Source organism: Salvia hispanica, chromosome 3, assembly GCF_023119035.1.
Source record: "Salvia hispanica cultivar TCC Black 2014 chromosome 3, UniMelb_Shisp_WGS_1.0, whole genome shotgun sequence".
NCBI classification, from domain to species: domain Eukaryota; kingdom Viridiplantae; phylum Streptophyta; class Magnoliopsida; order Lamiales; family Lamiaceae; genus Salvia; species Salvia hispanica.
The window spans coordinates 45,774,867-45,786,836 of record NC_062967.1 but is presented as its reverse complement, the minus strand read 5'-3'; the positions used below and the strand labels follow the sequence as shown (position 1 = coordinate 45,786,836).

At 35.0% G+C, this 11,970-nt stretch overlaps 2 protein-coding genes across 3 annotated transcripts; one reads left to right on the top strand and one right to left on the bottom strand.

Moving 5' to 3' along the window:
• Positions 1–42: 42 nt before the first annotated feature.
• On the bottom strand, positions 43–1,562 carry LOC125210327 (RING-H2 finger protein ATL20-like). Its single transcript, XM_048109884.1, has 5 exons — positions 1,479–1,562; positions 1,360–1,428; positions 874–1,210; positions 628–737; positions 43–71 (listed from the first exon to the last, which is right to left on the bottom strand). The coding sequence occupies exons 1-5, from the start codon at positions 1,560–1,562 to the stop codon at positions 51–53; spliced, it is 621 nt and encodes a 206-aa protein (XP_047965841.1). The 3' UTR covers positions 43–50.
• A 2,409-nt stretch (positions 1,563–3,971) lies between these two features.
• LOC125214505 (nucleolar protein 14) lies at positions 3,972–11,057 on the top strand. 2 transcript variants are annotated; one of them, XM_048115556.1, is made up of 14 exons: positions 3,972–4,285; positions 4,402–4,536; positions 4,797–4,956; positions 5,930–5,991; positions 6,799–6,858; positions 6,980–7,192; positions 7,436–7,564; positions 7,770–8,447; positions 8,538–8,730; positions 8,863–9,056; positions 9,721–9,822; positions 9,936–10,075; positions 10,213–10,485; positions 10,558–11,057. In XM_048115556.1, the coding sequence occupies exons 1-14, from the start codon at positions 4,061–4,063 to the stop codon at positions 10,820–10,822; spliced, it is 2,829 nt and encodes a 942-aa protein (XP_047971513.1). In that variant the 5' UTR covers positions 3,972–4,060; the 3' UTR covers positions 10,823–11,057. The 2 variants fall into 2 exon arrangements, with proteins under 2 accessions (XP_047971513.1, XP_047971512.1); XM_048115555.1 differs by having other exon boundaries at positions 5,927–5,991.
• The last annotated feature ends 913 nt before the right edge of the window (positions 11,058–11,970 follow it).

The following is an 11,970-nucleotide window of genomic DNA, read 5'->3' as shown; positions in this document are numbered from 1 at the left end:
CATGAACATGGTTGTGGGAATTCATTGATGCGATTGACTGTCGTTCAGCTTCATTCGTCAAAGAGCATCATCTAGACAAAACCAAGGGGAAAAATCAGTGGGGGATATGATCAAGGTATATATTCCACTATATAGAGTTCAAATATAACTTCTTAATAAGGTTCGAAGTGAAAAAGGTTCATGTCGATATTTACAACATATCATCAAATACTAGTTTCGATTATGTTTTTCCTTTGAGCCACTGTCATCTGGTGTCTCAGTTATGCATATTTTTTATTATTCTTAACCAATGATAATACTCTGAAGCCGTTTTGCTCCTAATGTTTGGTGTAATTGTAACTTCCATTGATGATATTTCATAAGATGGCAACTATTCTTTAATAATATTGCAAAAAGTGACAAATATTTCTCACTTTAGCAGCTGCTATTTCTGAGATTTGGGAAATACATTCATTTTTAATGTTATTATTACATTCAAAAGGAAATGCTGGTTACTCTGTTTGCAGTGTAGATGGGCTAACTATCAAGCAATGTAAATTCAAATATTACTCAATCAGAAGAGATCAATGTGGAAAAGCATGAAGCAACAACAATTATATCTAGATGGATTGACAGAAGAAAGAATACCTTCCCACAAACCGGACAATTTTCACTTCTCTCCATCCACTCGTAGATACAGCTGAGGTGATAATGATGATTACACTTTGTCGTTATCTTAGGATTTTCAGAGGTATACTCTGTTAAAAAAAGCAAAGGAGCAAGATGAAATCAAGTGATTGTAACAGTTTTGAATGTGCATTTAAATAACCTTGCTTTATCCATCCACTATGTGCACAAGAGAGAGGGATAAACTCATAAACCGACAGATTATACCGTCAAGACATGTTGGACACTCATCCCGGTCATCTGGGAACACACATTTGAATCTGTCTGAATCAGATGGCAGAGCTTTTACATAGGATTTAATCTTCTCCAGTGGATTGGGGGTGATTAATATCCGTAGCCCTTCTCTGGATTTTGTGTCAACGTGCACATCACTTTGTGGAACAAGTTCGGACTGAACCTGCAATCTCTCTGCATCCTGTTGTCTGGAGCTAGCAATGCCACTCACAGCTATGTCGTTAGGCCTGCTAGCAGCCGGTGTTGTGGTCAAAGGAATCGTAGAAGTTGTGCGCTCATTAGGTGGAGAGACGTCGTTTCTTTCTCTAGGCTGCATAATGGAGATAAGTTTAGCTTCCATTATAACCTCAAGAAACCAACTACTAATGCAGATCATCATTCTCCCATAAACAGCTCACAAACTCTCACAACCTCATTATTAAGATTCTTCTTCTCCACAACATCATTAGCCTATTCAACCTCTAGATATCGAAAATCAAGCTCAATTTCAGCAGTTATACAGCTCAAACACACCCTTCCTCTCATAATCTGCCAGGAAAGAAGCACAGCATATGACCAGAGATTAGGTTTAACCATACCTTATTCTTAAGCTTACTGAATAAGCACCCAAGACAAAAACTGTGGCTACCAGGGACATGAAAACAACTACAAAAGCCACCCATGATCTCTGCATAAAAAATTTTAAACCTTTAGGAAACATAAATTAGGGTAACTATCAATCACAATGTTTAAAAAAAACAACAGATTAAGCATTATAATTAGCTATAGCTCAACCAGCAAGTGATTGTAGATAACAACATTCTGCTATAATTCAAAGGAATGTTCCTGAATTTTTATGAAAAAAATCAGATCATTAGATAATTGCGGATTTGATCATGAAAAAATAAAATTCTTAGAGAAGAAAATTATGGAACAGCAAGATAAGAATTGAACTTTTTGGAACCATAGCAACGATGGTCATCACAAATTCAAATTATGAAGAAAAAAAAACTACTAAGTTCACACGAATGCATGGACGATTCAAGAAACATTAAAAAAAAGGGGGGGAGCAGGTATTTTATGCAAGTGAAAAACGTAACTAGACCGATTGTTTACCTTTTCTTGACGAAGGAATTTACTGAACTGAAGAGAGGTTTTATGGGGTTGAATAAGAAATCAAGAGACCTATTTTATTTATTTTTGTAGTACTCACAAAAAGAAGATATTTTACCGGGAAAATAGGTAATTAGGATCCTTTTTTCATTCATATTTCTTTTAGGAAAGGGATTGAATTTGAACCCATGACTCAAACTATATTCAGAGGAGTATTATTACTCGCGTAGCTGTTTGCAAATTAATATATTTACTTTTATATGTTGCTGATCGTTATGCTATTAGATATCGTAAATACTAGTAGTACAATTTATTTTTCATCGGATATTTAATTTAATTGAACCAATCCAACTTCAATAAGATTTCAATCTTCATTCTCTGTCAATTTTTACTACTCCAACGATATGGTATGCAAGTGTTTTCACTTGAATTATAAAAAAGTAATGTTCTAGAATTTTTAATTTATATGAAACGCTTTGGCCTCATAAAATGTAGACTAATTTGGAGTATTACATTAGAACTTATACTTCATCCTACCACAATCAATATGTTCTTTCATTTTAGTTCATCTATGAAAATTAATAATCTTTCATTTTTTTTTATGAGCAAATGTATACATGATTTGACCGTGTTACGGTCAGAGACGCATAAATAAATCATGTCAATAAATCACAATAAAATAGTTATAAAAATGCATAAATATTTAATACATAAAATTAATCCAATACATATTTAACCAAAAGAGTGATACTCCACAATTCATGTTATAGTTGTATATGTATTGCTAAAATAGCGACAGCTGAATTCACCAATTAAAGATATAGTTGCGATTCTCGTATGAAATATATATGTGGATAAAAATTTAGTTTGTTTCCGCCGTTTAGAAATAAAATTGAATGCAGAAGGTTGAGGAGAAACCTTTTTCAATAAAATCTAGTACTATTTTAGTCAAAGTTTTAGCTATCAAACTTATGGAACTAATCTTAAATTATTATTTTATAATTATTTTAATGAAAAGACTAGTGATGATGTCTTTATAATTCATATCCTGAAACTTTTACCATTTTATAAAACTAAAAAGTAAGTACAATACGATAGTAGTAAGAGGAGATATATACACTTTTCCAATTTTTATTACTAGCTACTACTACTTATTATACATATTAATTTTATAGCTTTTTATTAGTATTTCATCTCAATTCTTCCCAACTCTATGTGCGGCAGTTGTTGTAAGATTTCTTTTTTACAATTAAATTTCAGATCTCTTCCCATCAAATCTGCAACAACTTAAATTTGAAATTTTAAGTAGAAATGTATGAGATTTTTTTTTGGGGGGGGGGGAGGAGGGGGTTCCTCTTGAATCTTCGTAAGCCACTAGTTACAGTGAACTAGGACTGTAGACCTCTGATCTTATATATATTATACTCTATCACTAAGCCAACTTATTACACCATAACTCTATCATTTTATTTTCATTTACCCCCACTCTCTTATTTATTCAAACCCTTACAATAAAATTTGTGTCGTGCCATGCAGTAGAAAATCAAAGTTTTTTTCATTGTGAAAAGTGATTTTATAGCGAAATATAATTACACCGCTTTCATTTTGTAGACCAATAAATGCATAGTTTGATTGGTTCGACTTTAAGACTTCGAAGATATATTGTTGTGCATGAAAGCATTTTTTATATAAACAATATGTATCACCATAAAAGATTAAAAGAAATTTTGTTTAATTTGATTGAAAATTTTAAAATTTATTTAAATATTTAATCGTCCTCATAACTAAAAAACATACAGTACTTTGAGAAAAATTACACATTTTATCATTTCAACTATGGTCGCATAAATCAATTAGTGAAAACCTTCTCCAGTTAAAAGAAGCCCAACTGATAGGCCCATAATTGTGGCCCAATCAACCGTCTTCTTCTCCAAACATCATAAACCCTAAAGATACGAATTTTTTCCTAAAACCCTAATCAGCTTCCGGTTCTTTGACAATCTCTGTGCTTCATCAGATTCTTAATCAACCTCCGTTTTACGAGAGAAAAGGTTAACAAAATTTGAAGATGGCGAAGAATTCGAGCACAGGAAGTGCGAAGAAGAAGAAAAGTAAGGGAAAGATAAACAAAAAGCTGAGCTCTTTAAATTCAGATTCAAAGAAAATCAAAGGGCCCAAGGAGAACCCGTTTGAGAACATATGGTCGCGGCGAAAATTCACTATACTGGGCAAGAAACGCAAGGATGAAGAAAGACGCCGTATTGGGCTCTCGCGCTCTCTCGCCATCCAGAAGGTCCATTTTCCGTCTTTCTTTCTTTACTTGTTGGCGCTTGTGTAGTTTCTGCTTATTTCTTGAGAAGCTAGCTATGTGTTGAGTGTGAATTTTGTGGTGTTTGAGCTGAAATGCAGAGGCAGAAGACGCTGCTGAAAGAATATGAGCAAAGTACAAAGTCTTCTACTTTTGTGGATAAGCGAATTGGAGAGCAAAATGAAGGACTTGAGGAGTTTGATAAGGCAATTTTGAGGTCTCAGCGCGAACGGCAGGTGAAGTTCCTGAAAGCTCTTACTTTGTCCGTGCAAGTAAATCCTGTTGGATTGATTAGAAATATCACCTTATTACTTTCAAAATCAAACCTTGGGAATTCCAATAATCAAAGGATGCATATACCTAAGTATAGCACAAGGAATTTTTGGGGCGAAATGAAACTCGAATTGTCAAGTCCCGCAGTTTTTTTTTTCTTTGTTTGAATTGATGGTTTGCTGTGTCTTTACTAAAACCTGACCTATTACTGGTTGTCTTTTAGTTGAAATTAAAAAAGAAAAGTAAGTTCAATCTCTCTGATGGTGAGGAAGACAACTTTGAGATTCAAGGCGGTGGTTACTTCCCAGGAAGGGATGATTTTGAAGACGACGAACCATTTTACGGGGATGATTATGATGATGATCTACCAGTTGGACAAAACAGTAAGCACTGTCTTTAGATTCTAAGAAAATAGATTATGGTCTTCTCTTCTGAAAAGGTTCTGGGCCAATCTGAAAAACAGATGAATTGTTAATATAAACTATAATTATTAATAGAGGAAGACCCGATTATGGTCTAGAATATTGACTTTTATTGGATATAGGGTTTCAGTAATGAATGTCTGTTAAACTGATTGTTGATGGGATCCAAATGAAGCATTAAGATTCTAAACCACGTTTTACTGTATATAGCAGATGTCTTTAGGTTGTAAGGAAAAATGAGTAGGTTATAAGGAAAAACGAGTATTTTTCATATAATATGGTATCATACATATTATTATTCTCTTGTCACCATTCTGAGAAAGAAAGTTGCCCAGCTGAATTCAATTATATTTTGAAAATATTCTCTGTAAAAATTCTGGAATATTCAGATTGTAATATACTCCTTAATAATATGATTATATTTTGGGTGGAAACTGTGCAACTCAGGAGCATCAGTATTCTATTCTCAAAGGACGATATCCAGTATATTTTGAGTTGTACTTATGAGTCCATGGCATTGATGGCAAAGTCTTATTAGCTTGCTTGGGTTCTTAAGCATATATCTCTTTGTTTGAAGATCATAATCTTGCACTGGGATCATCATGCATGTTTCCTATGCGATATTCTGTTCTAAATTAATGTTTCATGAAAAACCTCTTCAATGCTTTCTTGATCCATTTGTTCCTTTCCTGGCTCCATTGGTACTTGCAAATGATATGGCACTTTGTCCGATGCTTGGTTATATTAGTTGTGTCAAATTTTAAAATGGTGCTGTTAAAACAACTCCCCTTGGTTTGATCAATTTGAGAAAGATGTCTAATTTTGAGTCTAATATGGAGAATATGCTTCAAAAAAACTTTATTCAAATATTCCATAAACCAGGATCTACGTATTCCTTTATTTTTGCACTTAACAGACTATTTCTGACCAGAAGGACAATTTGATTCCCATGAGGCAGAAGGTGAACCAGTTTCAGGATCTGCTGAAGAACAAAATGTGAGATTATGTTTTAAGCACTGGATACATTGCTTATCCTATTGTTTTATCTTAGATTCGTAGTATGATTGTTTGTTTTGTGTCATCTAATAGTTTTTCTAATCCCATCTACATGCATTTCATTTTTTTTGTTAGTTTAATGGTTGCTGTTGGAATTCGCATTATTTCCAAATATCCATTTTGTTCCTGTTCTGTCTTTATTAAAAATTGCATATACGAATTGCCCTTTTTTTGTGTGGGGGGGGGGGGGGGTCATCTCAGAGTTGAGTCCATAAAAACTTAGTGTGTTAGTATTTGTTGTTATGCAGAATGTTTTGAACTAAGTTCAGGATATTATCATTGACAGGAACAGGCATGTCCTTTACTCTTTCCCCATTCTTTTATTCAAGTTTGTTAATCATGTAAAGACTTGAGGAAGATGGTGGGTATCAAGAGGGGGGGGGGGGGTTCTGGTTTGGAGCTGTGGAGTTTGCTTCATATTACTTGTTAGTGGCTCATATATTTAACATTGAGCATAATGTCTGTGTTAGCCTGTATTCGTTTTGTAGTCCTATTTTTTAGGGGAAACCAACTCCTTTTTCCTGTTTCATTTGTTTCTGGATATGCAATAGGGATCAAAGGAATCATGTTTAGTTGTGGAGAAAAGGAAGCACCAGTTTTAAGATTTTCTTTTCTGCTGTCTGAACATTTGCTGAATTTTTTTCCCATATTTGGAATGTGATCATTAGCAATTTAGCAGTGCTGAATGCATTAGGTCCTAGTTACACTTACACTGCTGCTTCTAATTAAGTGACATTTTTAATGCAGAGGCCTAAGACCAAGAAGGAAGTGATGGAGGATATTATATTCAAAAGCAAATTTTTCAAGGTTGCAGCTCGCATTTGTTATGAACTTTGAATATCACTATTGGTGAAGCTTTCTAACTGACCCTTTTCTGGTGTTCCCTGTGTGTGTTGGTTTGTTTGTTTTTGCACCTTACAATTACCAGGCTCAAAAAGCAAAGGAAAAGGAAGAAAGTGAACAGTTTACCGAGCAATTGGACAAGGATTTTGCTTCTTTAGTTCAGTCAGAGGCCCTCTTGTCATTGACACAACCAAACAAGATGAGTGCTCTCAATGCTCTTGTAAACAGCAGAAACTCAAATGATAATGCAAAGGAAGAGGAGGCACCTAGAATGTATAACAAAGTCTCCACTCAGCATGTACACTTCTATCTTAAATTATTTTATTCTCTTACATCGTCTATACTGGATCCCATGCCTTATGTCTGCTATTTGTATTGAAGTAGCCCATCTGGTTCATTTACTGAAAGTTGAAGATAGAGCTTGTCTCTGTTTTACTTATTTTTTTAAATATGATTTTCAACAGCCTATGTATCTTAGTATTTCCATGCTTTAGTCGCACAGGATGATTTTGATGGTTTGGAGACTAATTGGTCATTATAGGAAAAACCTGATCACTATGACAAACTGGTGGGTGAAATGGCACTTGATATGAGGGCTCGGCCATCGGACAGGACAAAGGCACCTGAAGAGCTGGCACAAGAAGAGAAGGAGCGTCTAGAGCAGTTGGAGGTACAACTCTTGAGTACTTCTTTCACCTAACTAACTGGAAATAGTATACAAATTTGGAGAAAGTGCATAAAGCTACACATTGGAACCATATTTGCATCCTTGGGATTTTTGCATAACTCCAATAGAACTTGCAAGAAGCAGCTTTCCAGTGGATGCACATATAACAATACCTGGAAAGCTCACTTGAGTATTAATCATTGTTCAGGAAGAACGTAGGAAAAGGATGGCTGCTGGTGATGATTCCAGCGATGAAGATGCTGAGAATTTTGAAGATGATGACGGTGAAGCTTCAAAACAGATTAGTCATATATCTGGGGATGATCTTGGTGATTCCTTTTCTGAAGCCATTCCAAAGACTAAAGCTGTCTGGATTGATGACTTACTTAAAAAAGATGGTGTTACTGATCCTGAGACGGAAGATGCTCCAACTTCTGGAGATGAAGAAGATGATGATAACGAGGAAGATGATGATGAGGAGGAGGAAGAAGGATCAGAAGAGAGCAGTGGTGAAGATGAAAAGGCTCAGTCTCTCAAGGACTGGGAACAGAGTGATGAAGAACAAATTGATTCGGAGGATGAAGAAGAAGACAATGGCAGTGATGATGCTACTGGTAAAAAAGTTATCGTGGAAAACCAGAAGAAGATATTAAAAACCAAGGGAAATCAAAATAATGATGCAGGTGCTCTCGGAGTGAAAACGATTCTTAAAGAGGATGTGCATAAGAAAGGGGAGCTTCCATACACAATTGAAGCTCCAAAAAATTTTGAAGAATTTAGTGCCTTACTGAAAGATCTTTCTGATGATCAAGTTGTGGAAGCTATCAGGAGGATTCGAACATATAATGCTATTGCTGTTGCTGCCGAGAATCGGAAAAAGATGCAGGTATGATATGTGTGTTGCCTGGTTGTGTTATTATTATTCTTGAAATTATACTGTATTTTTCTGTAATATATCGATTGAATTGGATTCCAGGTGTTCTATGGCGTATTGTTGCAATACTTTGCTGTTTTAGCAAGCACAAAGCCACTAAATTTCAAGTTACTTAATTTGCTCGTCAAGCCGCTAATGGAAATGAGTACCGAGATCCCGTACTTTGCAGCCATTTGTGCTCGTCAGAGGTTGCTTCGTACCCGTACCCTGTTCTGTCAGGATATTAAGAATACAGGTTGGTTGCATCGCCCATAAAAATGTTACATTAAAAAAAACCTTTTTAGCTGTTACATCTTTGGGGATCATCTGCTGATGTGTGGACTCTTATTGTTATTAATCTACCTCTTAACACTTTTTTCCATGACAGGAAATAATTGTTGGCCATCTCTCAAGACACTTTTCCTCATGAGGCTGTGGTCTATGATTTTTCCATGCTCTGATTTCCGCCATGCTGTTATGACTCCTGCTATCCTGTTGATTTCTGAATACCTTATGCGGTGTCCGATAACTTCTGGCCGAGATATTGCGATTGGCTCCTTCTTGTGCTCTTTATTGCTATCTGTGAGATCATCCTTTTGACTTTTATTCATACATAATTTTCTCCATGCTGCTCGAGTTTGGAGGTTTCTTTAACTCTTCCAGTACATAATGCATTTCCAGAAATTAAAGCATTTTGTAGTGCCTAAGTGGCACATTTCTGGGACTGATAGTTTAAATTGGGCAAATGTGCTGTAGAATTTTGTTCGTCCACTCTCCTTTCCCTTCTCTACCATGTGCCCCATACACGACTTTTATAACCCGGGTTTAATTGAATTTGATTGTGTGGCTTTTCTTTCGGAATAAATGACCCGGGTCTAATTGAATTTGATTGTGTGGCTTTTCTTTCGGAATAAATAAATAGATTACCTTGATTTATTATTTTTTCTTTTCTATTTCTTATCTTTTCCAGCTTCAACTCAGTGGTCAATAATAACTGTGATTTTTTAACTTCATATAGATTTATGTTTGTTGAGAAATAGTGAACATACATTTCTACAGGTGCAAATATCAGCATTTTTTCCCTGAAAATCTTTTCTTGCAAATGGTTTTATCAATATTGCATTTCCAGTGAAGTGAGAATTGATTCCTAGCGCATATGAGTTTTTGAAGTTTAATGTCTCTCCCCCTCTGTCTCTCTCTGTAACTTTCTCTTTCATACTGTACTTACAATGGCAAACTGTTGCAGGTCAGTAGACAATCCCAAAAGTTCTGCCCTGAGGCTATTACATTCTTGCAGACTATGTTAATGGCAGCTCTAACTAACAGACAAAGATACGAAGCTTCTCAGGTTTTTCTTCACAACTCGGTAGCACTTAAATGTGGTTTTGCCTTCACTTATTTGGTTATAGTTAAGGTGCCTGGAATTTGGATGACAATGACTTAATGTTGTTATTGACACAGTTATGCCATCTTATGGAATTAAAGGCTCTAAGGTCATTACTCCATATGCAAGGACAAGTTGAAGAGATTAACTCTTTGGATTTTCTAACACTAATGGACTTGCCAGATGATTCTCCTTATTTTACCTCGGACAAATTCAGGTAAGAATTTTTTAAAAGTTCATATTTTTGTTATCACAAGCTTGATAATAGATTATTTTGGGTTATTTAATTGATAGATATCAGGTGAGGATGTTAATTATCATAGATTGCAATTGTTTGTTTGTATATATGTGCAGGGCGAGCATACTTTGTGCAATAATTAGGAACCTTAAAGGATTTGTGGACATTTACGAGGGATTCAAGTCATTCCCGGAGATATTTTTGCCAATGGCAAAAATATTACACGGACTGGCAGAAGAAGATCTGATACCGGATGCATTGAAGAAAGAATTCAAAGATGTTGCACAGCTTATCGAGACCAAATCTGAGGAGTACCAGTCGCTGCGACTGCCTCTGAGAATCCGAAAGCAGAAGGTTATCAAAACAGCCATTCCAAAGTTTGAGGACAAGTAAGTCAGTTTCCCTTACAAGTAGATTAAGTTTTTTAAGTGGCTGATGGTGGGATTGTGGAAATGTGGCAGCTTTGTGAAGGGAAGAGATTATGATCCAGATCGGGAGCGAGTGGAGAGGAAGAAGCTGAAGAAACAACTGCAGCAGGAGGCGAGAGGTGCTGTGCGTGAACTAAGGAAAGATAACCACTTCTTGTTTGAGGTGAAGGAACGGGAGAAGGCGCGAATGCAGGAAGAAAAAACTGAGGTGTATGGAAAGTATAGAGCTTTCCTCCAAGAACAGGAGCATGCATTCAAGTCTGGCCAGTTGGGGAAAAATAAGAAGAGAAGACGATGAAGATGACAACCCTGTCTGTTCTGGTAATTTTTATCTTTTAATTGTTTGAAGACCAGATGGATGCTCTACAGGTGCTTGCTTCATCCCATCTGTACAGATTCATGGATGAAGTTTTTGATTTAGTTTAATTTTTATCTGTTGTAGTTTGTGTTATTGTACCCATAATTCTTCTTATTTCATGGATAGTTGGTTTTCTGATCTATAAAAAAAAGTTAATAGACATGTTCTATGCCAATTTAAGCCATCTACAATTTTGCCAGCCACTTAATGTGTCAGCACTTTTTACAACATTCTTTATTTAACAAAAAATAGTGGATATATTGTGAATTTATATTCTTATTATATTAATTATATTCAACAATTATAAAACAAAATTGAAAAAATAAAGAAAATAAAACTAAGATAAAAGCAAAATCCAGTACAAGCCAACTGTGATCTGGCCAACGTAATTATTCAAACAGAAGACTAAGTAATGATATACAAGTTCGGGGGGACGGCGCATAAGCTTTTGCTCGACCCATTCTGTGGTGGCATGATAAAAGAGTCCGTCGTTGCAAATGCTTATATGTGTGCGTAACATTGTACTAGGATATGTTTATACTAAATGAGAAATAAATGAGTACATTGCAAGCTTGATTGTATTACGAATCTACAATTAGCTATAGGGGAGTGATCAATTGCTAAATCATCATTTAATTGCTAACTATAACTAATTTAAGGCCATAGGATTTTAGAAAACTTGTGGTCTACAATTTGCCACATTTAATTTTTATTTTTATTAATAAAATAAAAAAAGATAAAAAAAAAATGCCAAATTAGGGTTTTAGATGAAAATGTCAATATAGTGTTTCGGAAATATCAACACAATGCTTTGAGAATGTCAACACGATGCTTTAAGAATGTTAACCCATTGCTTATATTGACATTCTACATGTATTATATTGACATATTTTATATAGTATGTTGACATTTCTGCTTTACGAAAAAATTGAAAATTTTTTGAATTTTTTTTCAAATTTTGACGTCGGAACATATGCATATATGATATCATTGGAATCCTTATAAAATTATCTTTAATTTGATATATGTTATATGAATTTAAAGTTTTGGGATTTCTTTTAAAAGTTAGTTATAACTAAACATGTAGT

What these genes read in the sequence shown, in the direction of transcription:
- LOC125210327 (XM_048109884.1), bottom strand. Translation starts at nt 1,562, where the DNA reads ATGGGTGGCTTTTGTAGTTGTTTTCATGTCCCTGGTAGCCACAGTTTT. An exon ending in TCAGTAAGCTTAAGAATAAG is followed by an intron (nt 1,429 to 1,478) that starts GTATGGTTAAAC and finishes CTTTCCTGGCAG; the next exon opens with ATTATGAGAGGAAGGGTGTG. An exon ending in TTGATTTTCGATATCTAGAG is followed by an intron (nt 1,211 to 1,359) that starts GTTGAATAGGCT and finishes TCCATTATGCAG; the next exon opens with CCTAGAGAAAGAAACGACGT.
- LOC125214505 (XM_048115555.1), top strand. Translation starts at nt 4,061, where the DNA reads ATGGCGAAGAATTCGAGCACAGGAAGTGCGAAGAAGAAGAAAAGTAAG. An exon ending in TCTACCAGTTGGACAAAACA is followed by an intron (nt 4,957 to 5,926) that starts GTAAGCACTGTC and finishes ATTTCTGACCAG; the next exon opens with AAGGACAATTTGATTCCCAT. An exon ending in TTTACCTCGGACAAATTCAG is followed by an intron (nt 10,076 to 10,212) that starts GTAAGAATTTTT and finishes ATATATGTGCAG; the next exon opens with GGCGAGCATACTTTGTGCAA.